The sequence below is a fragment of the Dipteris shenzhenensis genome, chromosome 8 (assembly GCF_047967505.1).
Source record: "Dipteris shenzhenensis isolate YYH24624 ecotype China chromosome 8, Dip_SZ_1.0, whole genome shotgun sequence".
In the NCBI taxonomy this organism is placed as follows: Eukaryota; Viridiplantae; Streptophyta; class Polypodiopsida; order Gleicheniales; family Dipteridaceae; genus Dipteris; species Dipteris shenzhenensis.
Genome location: NC_141603.1, coordinates 1,127,714 through 1,143,844, shown reverse-complemented (window position 1 = coordinate 1,143,844; position 16,131 = coordinate 1,127,714). Strand labels below are relative to the sequence as shown.

The 16,131-nt window shown below is 42.1% G+C and overlaps 1 protein-coding gene across 1 annotated transcript in view; it reads right to left on the bottom strand.

The window, feature by feature from the left end:
• Positions 1 to 16,131, bottom strand: part of LOC147898932 (xylose isomerase family protein) — a 131,554-nt gene that overhangs the window by 97,019 nt on the left and 18,404 nt on the right. Inside the window, exon 5 of the mRNA XM_087377898.1 lies at positions 8,367 to 8,458. Coding sequence (XP_087234024.1) covers positions 8,367 to 8,458 — 92 coding nt within the window. The remainder of the gene's footprint in view (positions 1 to 8,366; positions 8,459 to 16,131) is intronic.

Below are 16,131 nucleotides of genomic sequence, written 5' to 3'. Positions count from 1 at the left end.
CATGGCCTGTATAGGATTCCGAGAAGTTCCCTGGTTCTGACCATAAGGTACCATTACAGTTCCAAATGGTGCAGGACAGGGTCTCGGATATCTGAGTCTCATAGGTCCCGCTTCCCTATGTAGGGGAGGGGACAGGTGTCCTACGGGGGCCTGTAAGAAGTCGTCCCTCTCGTACCACTCGTGAGGGGCTGCACAAGGACAAGAGAAAGTCAATCCTTTTTAGAATTCAGCTGAGTATTGAACTCTTGCTGTACATTCTATTTCAGTAATGAAGTACAAGTCATGAATGTCTTGCCAAGTACAACTAGAGCCCTTATATAGGTATGACCCAGGGTAGTACAAAGCAGTATTGCTTATGGGATTACCTCCTAGGATGCCACGTGGCAACTTATGGTATCCCCTAAAAAAAGAAGAGAACGCTTACAAGCCAATAAAGGCCTTTCTACTAACTTTTAGCCTGAGTAAAAAGTAACCCTCTGTTACAATCCTCCCTCCTCAAATAGAAATTTGTCCTCGAATTTGAAAAGGCTGTAACCTGGACATACAATGCTCCTTGTAAACCTGAACAGCTCAATTCTGGTCATATCAGCTGAACAATGAAGTTTCTCAATCAAATACCTCCCTATAGGCATGCTGATCTGTAAATGGATCATATAATATTCCCAAGAAATCAAGCAATCGGGTGGAAGAGCTATGCTGTCCAATATAACAGATCTGATCATATAATCCAGTGAGAGACGTATACCTAGATGAATCCAGGAACATTCCCAAACTCATCCTCTAAAAACACAACACAGTGCAGTTTCAATCTCACGAGAGTCACTCATAAGACTGAAAACCATAAACTCCATCACGCATAGCAGGGACTAGCTACTGTGACATCCCCACTGACGTCATCAGCGCCCAACAATGGGTGTAGACCATAGTATAAAAGTATGCTCTCACACATACAAATCCACACACCCACACATACTTGAGCATCCATTTATACAAAGTCTTCATACTGAGTTTCTGTCAGCACTCCGGGGGTGAAGGGCAAACTCAAGAGTCAACCATGACGAAGGCTAGCACTAAAGGAGAAGGCTGATCTGAGAAAGGATAGTGAATGCTGGCTGCAGCATGTCCATATATGCTATATAGCAAGAGAAAATCAAATATGCCCATAAAGACTCAATTTTGGCCATAGAATTCAGCTAAGCAATTTAGGGTACTGCTCCACAATTGTAGATGGCTGCCAAGAAGACTCCTCATTAAGTAGACCTCTCCATTTGATAATTTGGCCCTCTTCATCCATAGGAGGTAGCCCTTCCATAACCTGCTCCTTAGGCCCCAAATACTTCTTGAGCAATGATACATGGAATACTTTGTGTATTCTAGAGGATGGTGGGAGCTCCAACTCATAAGCCACTTCCCCAACTTTCCTCAAAACCTTGTAAGGTCCATAATACCTATGAGCAAGTTTAACATTGGTATTACCTTTCAAAGAAGCATGCCTAGACTTATGTAATCTGAGAAATACATAATTCCCTTCTTCAAAATGAAGATCTCTCCTATGCTCATTAGCATAATCCTTCATCCTTGCTTGGGCCCTTACCATATTATCTTTACATTGCTGTAATAGAGGAGTCATGTGAGCCAAATCATCCTTGGCTTGCTGTCTTGTCAATGCTTGATCAATAATGGTTGATGGGACATGAGCTTTACAGCCAAACATGGCTTCAAAAGGGCTCATACCAATTGAAGTATGCTTGGTGGTATTACAACAAAATTCAGCTAGATGCAACCATTGATCCCACGATGCTTGGGCCTCAAAGCAAAAATGCCTTAGATACTCTTCCAACCAGCGGTTAACCCTCTCTGTTTGCCCATCAATTTGAGGGTGATCTGATGTACTTGGGGTAAGAAGTGTTCCCATAGAACTGAAAAGCTCTTGCCAAAAATGCCCCATGAACTTAGCATCACGATCACTCACAATCTCCTGAGGAAGTCCATGTAATTTAAACACATTCTCCATGAATTGCTTAGCCACCTTGGAAGCTGTAAATTGGGTCTCAGTAAGAATGAAGTGGGCAGCTTTAGTAAGTCTATCAACAACCACAAAGATGCTGTTCCAACCCATAGAGGTCACTGGTAGACCTGTAATAAAGTCCATGCTGATATGTGTCCATTTACCTTGAGGTATAGGTAGAGGTTATAGTAGACCAGCTGGCCTCAAATTCAACTCCCTATTTTGTTGACAGGGCTTACAGCTTTGAACATAAGCAAGAACATCCTTCCAAAGCCCCTTCCAGTAAAAACTATGTTTTACCTTATCATACGTCTTGTTGAGGCCTATATGCCCAGCCATAGGAGATGAGTGAAATTCCTACAAGATTAGCACCTTATAGGAGGAATTTTCAGTAAGAAATATTCTATCACTATACCACAAGAGCCCATTGTGCAACTTGAAATTGGGATATTGCTGACAGTCAGGATCTTGCAAGTCTTGGAACATAGCAGCTGCTTGAGGATCATTGAGATACTCTTCTTGAATGCCATGGATCCAATCTTTATAAACCTCAGTAATAGATGATAAAGTACAAGCCCATATCCTGAAAAGAGAATCTGCCACAATATTTTCTTTGCCATCTTGTAATCTATGTCAAAGTCATAGTTTTGCACAATGGATAGCCATCTCCTTTGCTTGGGTGATAGAGAAGACTGAGATAGAAAATATTTGAGAGTCTTATGATCAGTCTTGACCTTGAAATGGCTGCCATAAATGTAGTGGTGCCACTTTTTGATTGCATGAAGTATTGCTAACATCTCTTGGTCATAAATGTTGAAACTTGACTCCTTGTCATCCAATTTCCGACTTTCAAAGGCAATAACTCCATGACTCTGCTTTAGGACAGCTCCAATGCCCCTTCCACTCGCATCAGCCTCAATTATAAAAGGTTGAGAGAAATCAGGACATACCAAGATAGGCGCTGAAGTTAATGCCTCCTTTAATGCTTCAAAGCTCTTATTGGCACTGTCAGACCATTGGAAAGCATTCTTTTTTAGAAGATCGGTGAGAGGAGCTGCCAATTTGGCAAAATGCCTTATCAACCTTCTATAAAATGATGCTAGACCAAGGAACCCTCTCAGCTGGGTGATATTCTAAGGTATAGGCCAATCCTTTACACACTTTACCTTGCTGGGATCCACCTTAATGCCACTACTACTGACAATATGGCCCAAATATTCCACTTCTTCAGCCATGAAAGTGCATTTACTTGATTTGGCATACAACTGGTGTGTCCTCAATACTTCCAATACTTGCTGGACATGCAATAAATGCTCTTCTTTCGTTTTGCTGTAGATCAATATATCATCAAAGAATACCAACACAAATTTATAGAGGAAAGGCTGCAATACCTTGTTCATTAGGGCCTGGAAAGTTGCAGGTGCATTGGTTAGGCCAAATGCCATCACTTTGAATTGATAAAGCCCACATTCTGTCCTGAAGGCAGTTTTATGTTCATCTCCCTCCTTCATCCTTATTTGATGATAGCCTTACTTAAGTCAATCTTTGTGAAGTACTTTGCCCCTCTAAGCTCATCCAGTAGATCATCAATTCTAGGGATAGGAAACCTATTCTTAACTGTCATTTTGTTCAAATCCCTGTAATCAATACACATTCTAAATGAGCCATCCTTCTTCTTAACCAATAGCACAGGAGAGGCAAAGGGTGAGTGACTGTGTGTGATAAATTCCTTGTCAAGGAGTTCCTTTATTTGCCTTGCTACCTCTTCCCTTTCAGCTCTAGAAAGTCTGCATGGAGCTTTGTTGATTGGCTTAGATCCTGGCTCCAACACAATTGCATGATCCACATCTCTCATGGGAGGGAGATGGTTGGGAAGATCAGCAAATACATCAGAGTATTGCTGTAATAGGGACTGCATGTCTTTATCCTCCACCAACAACCCATTACCCTCTTGAGACTTGGTCAACTGAATAGCATAGACTCCACAAACACTTTTGAGGTCTCTGGCCATTCTTCTTGCAGAAATTAAGGACAATTTAGGAGATTGGTGACCCATCAAAGTGATGTGCTTACCTTCATGCATAAACTTCATATATAGTCTGTTAAGGTCCATAGAGAATTCTCCCAAGGTTCTCAACCATTCACAACCAAGGACAATGTCAATAGGTCCCATTTCCAAGACAAATAGATCTCCATGAAAAGTATAGTCTTGAGAAAGTTGCACTTGAGCAGCCTAACAATATTGCTTATTGTGGGAATGTTGACCATTAGCCACCTCAACTTTGATCCCATGATCCAAAGTGGATGGGCATAACCTCACTGTTTGAAGTGTCTTTGCATTAATGAAGTTATGAGTGCTCCCACTGTCAACCAAAATGTGGACTGGTCTATTATTGATTGTTCCTTTTAACCTAAGGGTTTGAAAGCCCTTGCAGCCCATAAAAACATCAGGAGATATGCTGTACACAACTGATTGTGTATCCCAATACACTTCATCATCATCAACAGCATCATTTCCATCAGAATTTCTGATCTCATCCTCATAACCTTCAACAACTTCAATGTTCCATTGTCTAGATCTATTTGAGCACCTTGGCAAACTATCATCCATAAGCATGGTGTCAAACATGGATAACCCACCTGGATCAAAGGGAAAGGTAGTCCCTTTTTTGGAACTATGATCCTCATCATCATCAAGGCCTTCATTCACACAGTCCTGATATTCATGAAATTCAGATTCTGTTGCAGAAGTATTAGGAGATAAATCCTCATCAATCTCTAGAATCAAGCTCAACTTTGCTCCTGTTTTTGCTTTGCACACATTCTTATGTTCAGGGGTCCACTTCTCACCACAAAGGTAGCACAAATTCTTCTTCTTCCTGTCATTAATAATTGCTTGAGATAACTGCTTAACCAACTTGTTTCTTTTATCACCCACATCATCCTTTGGAGTGGGTTTAAAGGATGACTTTACATCTATAGCCTTGTAAGCCTTAGGTTGTCCCGTGCCACTGCCATACACTGTGGGGAACCTAGAAATAAAAGAAGTTGTAGTAGGCGCAGGAAGTTTGCTTTCATCATTGGAAACCCCTTTGACCATAGGCTTAGTTCCAAAAGTGACCAATACCCTTCTCCTTCCCATTGTATTTGGGTTCATAAAGCTCTACCAACCGCATGGCCTCTTTAAGAGAATTGGGCTTTTGAGATGCAACATCTGAAGCAATACTAGGATGCAGACCATGGATGAACTTGAGCATTCTAACTCTTTCATCAATACCACGAACAAACAGAGCCAATTTTCAAAACTGTTTGATATAAATTTTCACTGATCCTTGCTGAGTAAGATCATACCACTTACAAATATATTGATCCCTAAGTAAAAGGAGATATAAAAGTTTTAAGCATTTCAGCCTTGAATTCATCCCAAGCATTAAAAGTTAACCCTTCTTGCTGTAGATGCCTCCACCAAGAGTGGGCATAATCTTCCATATGAAGAACAGCAAATCTGATTTTACCTTGATCACCCTTTGGATATAGAAGGAAGTAGTCATCCATCTTGCTGAGCCATTCCTCTAATTCCTCAGGAGAGGTAGAATCACCTTTGAATTTAGGAAGTATAATCTTTTCTTTCATATCTTTATCTTGATAAACATGTCCTTTTGGTTCAATAAATTTAATTGTTTGTATATATTGCTGGAATGTCATTGTTGCCCTAAGGTCTGCTGGTAGCAACTTATATTCATGGAATTTTTTACACAACTCTTCAGCTGCTAAATTGTTATTATTAGGAGACTTACCATGTGCTGAATCCTGTAACTCCACTAGAGTGATAGGTCCTTCGGGCAGAAGCCATAAAACCAACCGGTTCAGTTACATGTATAGGATGATCATCATCATCATCTGAACCTGAGTCTCCATCAATTTGGGGATCCACAAGTCTCTTCCCATCATAAATTTGGCTTCTCTTGAACTGGTCCAACCTTTTATTAAAAGTGGCAGACATGTTCTGCATCCTTTGATCAATCCTCTGATTATTGGTCTTAATCTCATTAGTTAGCTCCTTGAATATCTGTAGCATTGGGTCCATACAACTCTTTATGATCTGCTCTTGGTTAAGGGATGTTTGTAGTTGAGGAGTTGCTGCCAAATCCCCTTGAACATTGCCAACATGAGGATCATTGGGTTCAAAAACTACAGTCTGATCATCAATTGCGTCCTTCTCTGAGATGGAATCAAGGATACCCATTGTCTGCTTACTAGCTTGACCCGTAGACCTCTTTACAGGCATCTTTAATGACTCGATTCAAGAGTAAATGCACTGTCTTAAGCCCTAATCAACAATAGCTCAATTTCCGAGGAGTAGCAAACTGTTGCAATCCTCTTGCACACTGTGTAAACCAATCTGCATAGAGACCTATGTAGGACTAAGCTATAGACAGAAGCGCCGTTCGACAATATACTTCTGTACCAACTGCCAGTGAACAGTCGGGTCACTGTCCACGTTACTGAACTCCAATGTAATCCTTCTTCATTTGACACGAAGCTTTGCGGAGTGGTTCTAGCATTTAGAACGACACCTCAGCAACAGCCACGAATAATTTTAAAGAGATATGTAGACAGATCGTTTACTAGGTTGTGTACGCGTCAATTCCAAACAAGAAAATCGGGGAAGATCCCACGCAACAGACCTGTATCTTGCTAGGACTAGGTGTGGGAGTTCCAAAAGCAGAGGCCACTCCTTGGAGGAAGGCAAATCAGAAACCGGAATTGTCAGCTCCTAGATCGTCGCAGATCTTCTTAGCCAGCAGTCGAATTCCTTCATAACTCCTCCATTGAAGCTTGGATCTCCACCAAACTTTGAGGGCAGACATTGGAGCTTAGTGTGATCAGTTCAAGCCATATCTTACTTAATTTGGTGCAGCGAAGCATCAGATCGTTAATTTCTTCACATTCTTGCGCCAGAGAGAAAAATCCTCAATGTTGACTCAATCCTCCATCCTTTTAGGAATCTCACACATAGAAATGATCAGGGAAGCAAGGGCTTTCCACTGATGTAAGAAGCCCCGAATTTTGAGCACTTCGAAAATCAGGGTTTCTCAGAGCCTACCATATGGCAGCTCACAACAGAGAGCACTTCTCGCGCTGAATTTTTGCAGAGAGGTAGGCCCTAGGCTCAAGAGTAGATGCTCCAAATTTTAAAGTGATTGGACAAAGAATTTCCCACCAATTCCCACGAAAAGTGCTCTAATACCAATGCAACAAGTAGTGTAGTACCTTATGTTTAGGAAAAGGGTAGGAGAGGAAGATCATGGGCTGGATCTTCAACAGAGACTTGTGAGGGGCTGCACAAGGACAGGAGAAAGTCAATCCTTTTTAGAATTCAGCTGAGTATTGAACTCTTGCTGTATATTCTATTTCAGTAATGAAGTACAAGTCATGAATGTCTTGCCAAGTACAACTAGAGCCCTTATATAGGTATGGCCCAGGGACAAATCAGTATTGCTTATGGGATTACCTCCTAGGATGCCACGTGGCAACTTATGGTATCCCCTAAAAAAAGAAGAAAACACTTACAAGCCAATAAAGGCCTTTCTACTAACTTTTAGCCTAAGTAAAAAGTAACCCTCTGTTACAGATAAAGAAATACCAAAAGTGGCGCTAAGTTTTAGGGCCAATCTAGTGTCTGGCTTCACGAAATGGGCAATCAAGCTCCTTGTGTTTATTCTGTGATTATTTGTTTGGCTGTTATTATTTTCTGGTTGGTGGTATAACTCTCTAAGTTGCTGAAATTATGGTATTTGCTGGTTATATTATCTGTTCACCGCCCTTGGGTGTTCCTGAAGGCTGGTTTCATGTTACCACAATGTACTACAGTTGCTTTTGCAGTTTATGTGTTGTGAAGAGTAAATGAGTGTAACTAAATTAGTTTGAACTGATAATCACTTTCAATAGTACAGGATACCAATGCAGAGTCAGATAGTTGCAGATCTGGTTTCAGCCACACAGACCGTCTTTTGTTATATGGACAGACTAATGACTTCTACTTGCACAGATGCTAAAATGGTCATTCCTCGTATGATACACTCATGCTTGCATATGCTTTCTTAGCATCACTTAGGAAAGCTACGATATAGTGTGATAATGAACCCCGAAAAAGGACATCTACATCCGGCTGTCGATTTATGCACAAACTCATGACTTCTACTTGTGCACACACTAAAATGGTCACTTCTTGCAGGATACCCCCATGCTAGCATATACATGCTTAAGATAACTTAGCAAAGCTATTATATAGTGTGATAATGAACGCTGTAAAAGGACATCAAGGCCTTGTGAGTAGTTGTTAAAAAGGGTTCACCTTAAGAGTTGCTCCTTCTGGTGCAATATCTCTGTCATGAAAACACCAGCGATCCACACCAAGCTTCTTTAGAAATTCAAAATTGGCTCTCACTGCGCACACAGAATCTCTATATTAACACAACTTCTAATCAAATAGTCCCAGAATGCTTCCCATCCTTAATTAAAAGAGGACAGCATTAGCATTTTTTTCAGTTTGACAAACGACCATCCAAATATTGTTTTCACACAGTGACATAAAAAGCAACCAAAATACTATGGTACTACCCCATGCTATATCTGAAACATACTCTGCTGTGCTCCGACTGGGTCATTTAAAAAAAAAGGTTTAGATCCCAACCTCCAAGCAAACTCACATTCAAACAGACCTCCGCAACATGAAAACTTAAGCATTTAGCAAACTCTAAGAATTTGAAGGCGTGTGCAACGTTATCATTGTTGTACTACCTTGAGTACTTCTCCATAGTTATCTAAGAAGTGCATTTTGGCAGTCCTGGGTCGTTCAGGGCATTTCTAGGCGCAGGTTTTCTGGATGATCAGAAGAAACCCACAATGATATCCTCATTTCCAAATGTCTGAGAGCTGGAGATTAATGAGAGAAAGGGACACTGCTCTGAGCAGCGTACTGCTCCACATTTTTATGTATGCAGCAAATAGCTTATTCCTTGAGGATAGCTTTTCTTTCATCGTCAAAGAACAATTAGCTACCCCACAAACATTATGGAATAACAACAAGCAAGGAAAACTTTCTTCAAACAAAAAAAAAACATAGCAGCATGTAGCAACCTCTTTGCTTTTGAGGATAGCTAGTGGAAGCAATTGGGTCGTATGCTGTTCTACTTCTTATGGAACGGCCTGATCAAATTTTATCCTTGGAAGAAACTAACAAAGTTAATCTCCATCAAATGGATGTTCTACTCGATTTATGAGGACATAAATACTCTTTTAAGAGGGAAATGATATTACACGTCCCACACTAACCCTAGTTTGCTTTTACTTGAAACCCAAGACATACTAACCTAGGCTTACCATTAATTTAAGAGTATAATCTATTATGAGAATAGAAAGCTACTAATAGCTTAATCTTGGCTCTTAGGGTTATCACTAATTTTAACAATAATGAAGACCCACTTATATCCTATAAGTAGAGGGCTCATTGTTCAAGGTTCTTGGGTTGTATTCTCTCCTCATAGACTTGACAAGCCTAGGAATGGTCAGCTACTAGATGTGGGCTCTTGTGGTATGGGACACGTAGTTTATTGCCAAACTAGACCTTAGGATCAAGGGTTAGTCCTCGAATCTAGAACCTTAGCTGGATGCTGAGCCGCTAGCTCCTGCTTTCCTCTATTGTGGATGTGAGGATCTAGCATGCAACGGTAATCTGATCGTGCAATCACAGCAAGACCTTTAAACCTTTAGCGAGGAATTAGCATTATGCACCATAGAGAGAGAAAGGAGATAAGGGTAGAGAGAGAATGGAGTCGACAACCGATTGGGTCCCTCTACCCACTGAGAGCCCCCTCCCCCAATCAAGGGAGAATTTGCTTTATACTTGGAAAACTGAGAAATACAATTAACACTCTTCGAGAAATGCGCTTCTAAAGAGTACACTGTGCACATGTATTTGCAGACCCAAAGACTTGAGAGGCAACGCCGCCCAATATCGAGACCTTGATGCAGTCCACACTGACAATGTAGGGCACTTCTGCAAGGCAAGGAAGAGGCTTGTGCTGTCCACCGGGATGCAAGGTTACTGCGTGAGTGAGAGAGTGAAAGCTAGGAGTAAGAGAGCTGAGAGATGACTGAAATATAAAGCTGAGAAGTGAGCTTTGCAAAACTGTAAAGAAAGCTGTAAAGAGCTGCTGAAACAGTACCCCAAACCTTACTCTGTTTGCTGATCCGAATCCCCGACTGTTGTGTTGTGTAGACACCTTTTAGGAGGGCTGAACTGAGGACAAGAGCTGAGGCTGGTCAAAGGCCAACTTATGGAAGTGTCAGCTGCTCAAGAGGGGCTGGAGGGGAGCTGTAGGAGTGCTGAAGGCAGGAGGAGCTGAGTGAGGAATGAAGGCCAGGGGACCCCCTTTCTATAGGGCTGGAAATAAGCCAACCAGCCCCAAAACTGGCCGACTTTTGGGTCGGCTGTTTTGGGCTGCTGGTTGGGCTCATTGCCCCATAAAAGGCAGCCCTAGGCCCCATAAAAGGTGGCCTAGGGAGGGGTGCAGGGTAGCCTATAAAGGCAGCCCTTCCCCTGCCATTTTCCTTCACTTGTTCCAGCCCTGAGGGGGCCCAAAAGGCTATCCTATGGACCTAAACCTATCTCTAAAACAAAGACAGAAACACTACCCTATTGTTCACCACTAGTGAACAAGGACTCATTTGTCTAGCTTGACCTAAGGCTGAGAGACTGATTAAGTAGCTTGTGCCTGATTGTCCCTAGACAAGGGCTCACAAAGGGGTCACAGCATACGACAAAATCTCCTAATAGGGAACTATTATGCACTTGTCGATGTAAGGCACCGAGAAGTAACACCATGATAGGGGATAGAGAAGCCAGAATGATTCAAGCAAGGATGTAGCAAGTAAATGTATGCAAGTACATGACCTAAGAGTTGGTCATAACCATCAAGTCTCCAAGCTAAGGCAAAGGAAAACGAGCTCTGCATCGAAGCGAAGGACCAAAAGGATTGCAAGATCAGTAGCAAGGTGAGTAACGTTTGCAAGAGGCAATAGAGGAATAGGGTTGCAAATGAGAGAACATGTTCATGAGACTCTTGCGAGGAGGCAACATCTCCGTGAGACTCTTGCAAGGAGGCAGCATCTAGGTATAAGACTTCATACAAAGTTTGCTCTTGTATCAGTCTAAGAAAAACTAGTAATCTAGTACCATAATAGAGAAGTGAAAATCTTTGGTTCCACTACCCGATAGTCATGCCATTCCTTTCTCCTCTGTTAAATTGCTATTAAAGACCATTGTACTCTCATCCTCATCGCCTCCCTATAGTTGGATTCTATGAGATCTTCATAACCTATCCTATGCTCAACCACAATATGCAAACTCGAAAAAAGAAATTCCATTAATAGCACTGCCACTTAACCAAAGGCCAAATGAAATAGAGCGCTACTACTGATAGGTGATCTTGAATGCGCTTCTAAAAGGCCATACTACTAATGCATATCCTTTTGAGAGCTCCGAAGTGTCAGTCACCAAAAGCATCTATCCATTGAAACATCCATGAGTCAAAGTGATGGCCTTTGAGGGGCTAGAGGCTTTTTATATGAGGGATTGTGAGAAATTCTTCACAAGCAATGCTATACTGGACCATAGTCCCACCATACTCAAGTCAGGCGTCAACAACAAAGGAGGCTAGCCTAGTGTCGAGTCTTCATCCCGCATGCATTGTATAACAAGGATTAGATGGAGGAGGTCATCTCACAAATCTAGCACGTAAGAGAGCCCCCATTTGGGAGGTTGAGACTATCCACGAGACTAAACGCAGGCGCCATGCCTTCATCGGCAAACCAAAAGGGGAAGAGAGCACTCCAAACAAGAAACCCACAAGCAACTCGGTCAGTAGCTCGCCTCCTAATCGTAGGCTCAGTACATTGAGCCACCATCAAGCTTGAGGTCTAGATCACCACAAGAGCCAGCTAGCCTCAAGCTCAAAACATGCATCCCATACAACATGTTCCTATCTCTAAGATACTGCTCCATAGCCAGCAAGTCTATGTCCAAAGAAGAGTGGACCCCTAATACTCAATCCCTCACCCATACTTCTAGGCCAAGCACTAGAGTGAGCCCTAAACTTAGGTTGCATGCCCAAAGTAGCTTTATTTTACCTGGGGTTAGCTCTGCTAATCCAAGAATAGCCACACCATTCTTAGGCTAGCTCAATCCACAGGATCTAAACTTCATCCACGCTAGCCCCGGTCTCAATCCTAGGTTAATCTAAACCTTGAGTTAGATCGCGTCCTAGCCCTACATCCAATCCAAGACCCTAGTTAGTTTGGCCTTGACCAAGACAGTTCAATCTTTGCTTAGGCCCTAGTTCATCCAGCTATGGACATAACATTCTCCCACCTAAAAAATAGATATTTATGTTAGCAATGATTCTTAGGCTATACTTCTCAATCCAGAGTCCGAGTCTTATTAAAAAATCGGTAAGGTAGTCTCCACAAAGAAAAACTCATTTACTCAATTCTCATCTGAGGTTCGAGTAAGTTACATTCAACATCCCGTTGAATATCTTGATTCTGATTCATCTTAGAAACACAATAGTGTTGTAATAATCAATGTCATGCCAATTTTTGCTAAGCTAATACTTCTCTTTCAAATCTAGTTTCACTATAGTATCCACAAGGTAGTATTTGTCAAAGAGAAGTATCAATGCACTTGGCAAACATGGGCATTGATTACTGCACTTTCATTAACTTCCCTTATAGAAAGTTAAATAAGCCAATAGTGACAACCTTACCAAATGTCATGGCCTTCAGTAAGTTACTCGTCACGGTACCCAAAATCCATCGGGTATTTACTGCCCAAAATCCATTGGGTATGTCTTTTTCCAAGACTCCTTGCCAAAAGGCAATGCAAAATACTACAAAGTATCAAGCAACTAAAGTCTTAACCCGAACTTCATTGGCTCTAGTAAAGTGATCAGCTTTACTAACATTGGCCAAATAATCATACAGAACCACGAGATTCTAATCCATGTAGAGACGTATTAACTACATACCAATTATTGAAATTAAGGGTCCATTGGTATAGATTTCAAATTCTTGCCACTTAGGAATAATGATGCCTCCATTGATAGTATTTGTAATGTCCGATACCACTTTAAACCCTCCATTCGGATGATCTAACTAGATCATCATGAGTATAGATATTGATAGTATTTATAGTGTCCGATACTATTACAGACTCTCCATTTGGATGATCTATATCTAGATCATCATGAGTATAGATCTTGGTAGGATCCAAATTCTAAATTACTAAATTACTGACTAAATACATCCTTCTTGGATTTGTGAATCTATCAGTAGATATAAAAAATCCAGACTTTTTATTTCTCCCCCCTTTGAAAATACTAATAGGCATCCCAAATACTAATAGGTATCCCCCTTTGAAAATACTAATAGGCATCCCAAATCTATCATACCGCTGTACAACTGGCCTTTAAGGGAGAGGTGCGGGTGGAAACTCAATCAAATACACAACTTGACTTCTCAATGTCATTGCTGACATGAGATCAACTCAACGCCTATTAGTGTCTTTGTTCACAAGGTTTACTCTCACCAGAGTAATCTTTTTGACACACCAAAGTGATCCTTATCCAAGACTTTTTTGTTCTAGGTCTATTAATTTAATGATTTTTCAGCTTTCTGAACCTTTCTGCTTTCATCCAAGGCCTATAAGAAAATTGTGATCAGTTTTAGGCAGCCCCATTGCTCTCTCCCGCAAATTCGCTCCTCTTCCTGCTGCACCCCTGCTCTCTCTTGCTGTCCTTTGCTGAATCGTTGCTTTCCAACCTTTCCACTCGCTTCTAGGAGGCCTTACTTGATTTGTAATTCAAAAAGGAGCTGTTCCAAGCCCTGCCAAGCTTGTAAATGAGTTCATGCAGCAAAGAGTAGGCTGGAAATCAATTTGCAGCAGCCAGTCTACCACCTAGGGAAAGTGGGATTGACTTTTCTTGCACCTAGGGGCCTTCTTTGACACTGTGCAGTCTTTCCCTCATGCATACTCGGTTTTAAATCTATCCCTATTTCTCCCAGTCTGATATTTTGCTGTTGCTGATTTTCTACTCCCCACACTCGCTCCCCACACTCGCAGCAAGTCTTGAAGTGTAAATCTCAGATTGAGCTTTCTACGGAAATTGCCAGAGTGCTTTTCTCTGTCTTAGATTTCTTTTTTCACTTTTGATCACTTTTAGAAGTGGATCCCTTTATTTCTAACCTACCCACCTTGAATCCTAAGGACTTTGGCCATGTTTGGGTTGAAAAATAATGATTTCTAGCATTTTCCTAACCTGAAATTCTAATCCTAATTGTCTAAATCTGAATTCTATGTATTTCAGAGCTTAAGAGATAAATTGGTGCCAATATAGTGTTATTACAACACTCAGCCCTTATATTTTGAGAAGGATTTTGGGTCTTTCACCCGAAAATCCCTGAGGGCTGCCAGTGTTTCCTTTCTACATTTTTCCACCGGTGGAGGTGGATGTGGAGTTGCAGTCCTTTTCAGATCCACACTTCTGGGGACCATTTCAGTAGAGCAGAGAGATACATATTCCAGATTTCTTTGGATCCGGATTCGGCACATAGACATTCGGGATCTATTTGTCGTAGTTTGCTACTTCCCCCTGAGACCTCCCACTTTTCCAGAGATATCCGAGGTGATGATGAGACATCCCTATTTGCTGCTCTTTATCAGTCCATCTTTGACTTCTCTAGCAGCGGAGAAGTCCTCCTAGTGGAAGACTTCAACGCGAGGACAAGGGCTCGTCAGGTACCACTTCTTGACTTCAGAGATGATTCTACTCTACTCCAGATATTGACCTTGAGGAGGCAGCTATGCTATGGGTTTCAGCTGACAGACGAGGTCCATTCTCATCTTATGGGCAGGCCCTATTAGACCCCACTGGCAGGATACATGATCTCATTATCTATAATGGTCTTGACAAATGGCCCGCTTCAGGTGGTTTCACATGCTTTCCACATGGGGGGGGCTCTAGCATTGTTGATTACATCATGGGATCCCCTACCTTCACATCTTGCATCACTGACTTCACTGTAGCACCTCTCCCCCCGCGGGCTGATCATACATACCTTTTCTTTAGCATCTCCACCCCTCTTCGCACAGCACCTTCCACCCCACTCAGTTCTTACTCATCCTACCACGATATACGCTTTAATCGGGATCCTCGCCTTCTTACTCTGCCCGTCTGTGCATACTTCTCGCTTATATTGACTTCATACCCCTTTTAGAGGATAGTGTTGCCCTTGTCAGCTGCTCACTACACGAGGCTGCCATTCACGCTTTCCCCCACACCACCCGCTCCACCCGTCCACAACCCCCTGGGACCGTACCTTGTAATAGTTGGTACGATGATGAGTGTAAGGCTTTACACCGTCAACTCAGATTCGAAACAAAAAACAGTCTTCCGAGCGCACCAGATACGCTACGCGAGTACCGTAGAGTGGTACGGAGGAAGAAACTAGACTTCGCTTGTCGGAACGAGGAGGAGCTACTGAGCATTTTGTTTAGTAACAACTCTAAGGACTTCTGGCAGAGATTTCTAGAAGGACGGTCCCCTCCGCCACTCACTCACACTCAGATCTGGTTTGATTATGCACGCACACTTTATGACATCCCAAATCAGCCAGTCCCTAATCACTCACACATGCCTCACCCCACATCCTGCACCCTCTTCACTAGAGGAGAGGTAAACGATGCCGTAATGAAACTTCATAATGGCCGAGTGAAGGATCATGAGGGGTTATGCACTGAATTCATTGCATATGGGATTAACATCCTAGCCCCGATCTTAGCAAAGCTTTTTAATGAAGCTATTTGTTTGGGCTTTCCACACACTTGGACCATTAACACTATCTCGCCCATCCACCAGCAGGACAGACTGGATTCCGGCGTGATCATGAAACCATGGACCACATTCTCACGCTCAGATGTATCATCGAGGAGGCGAGGGCACAGAAGCAAAGGGTTTATTGTTGCTTTGTGGATTTTCGCAAGGCATTTGACACAGTTCTGA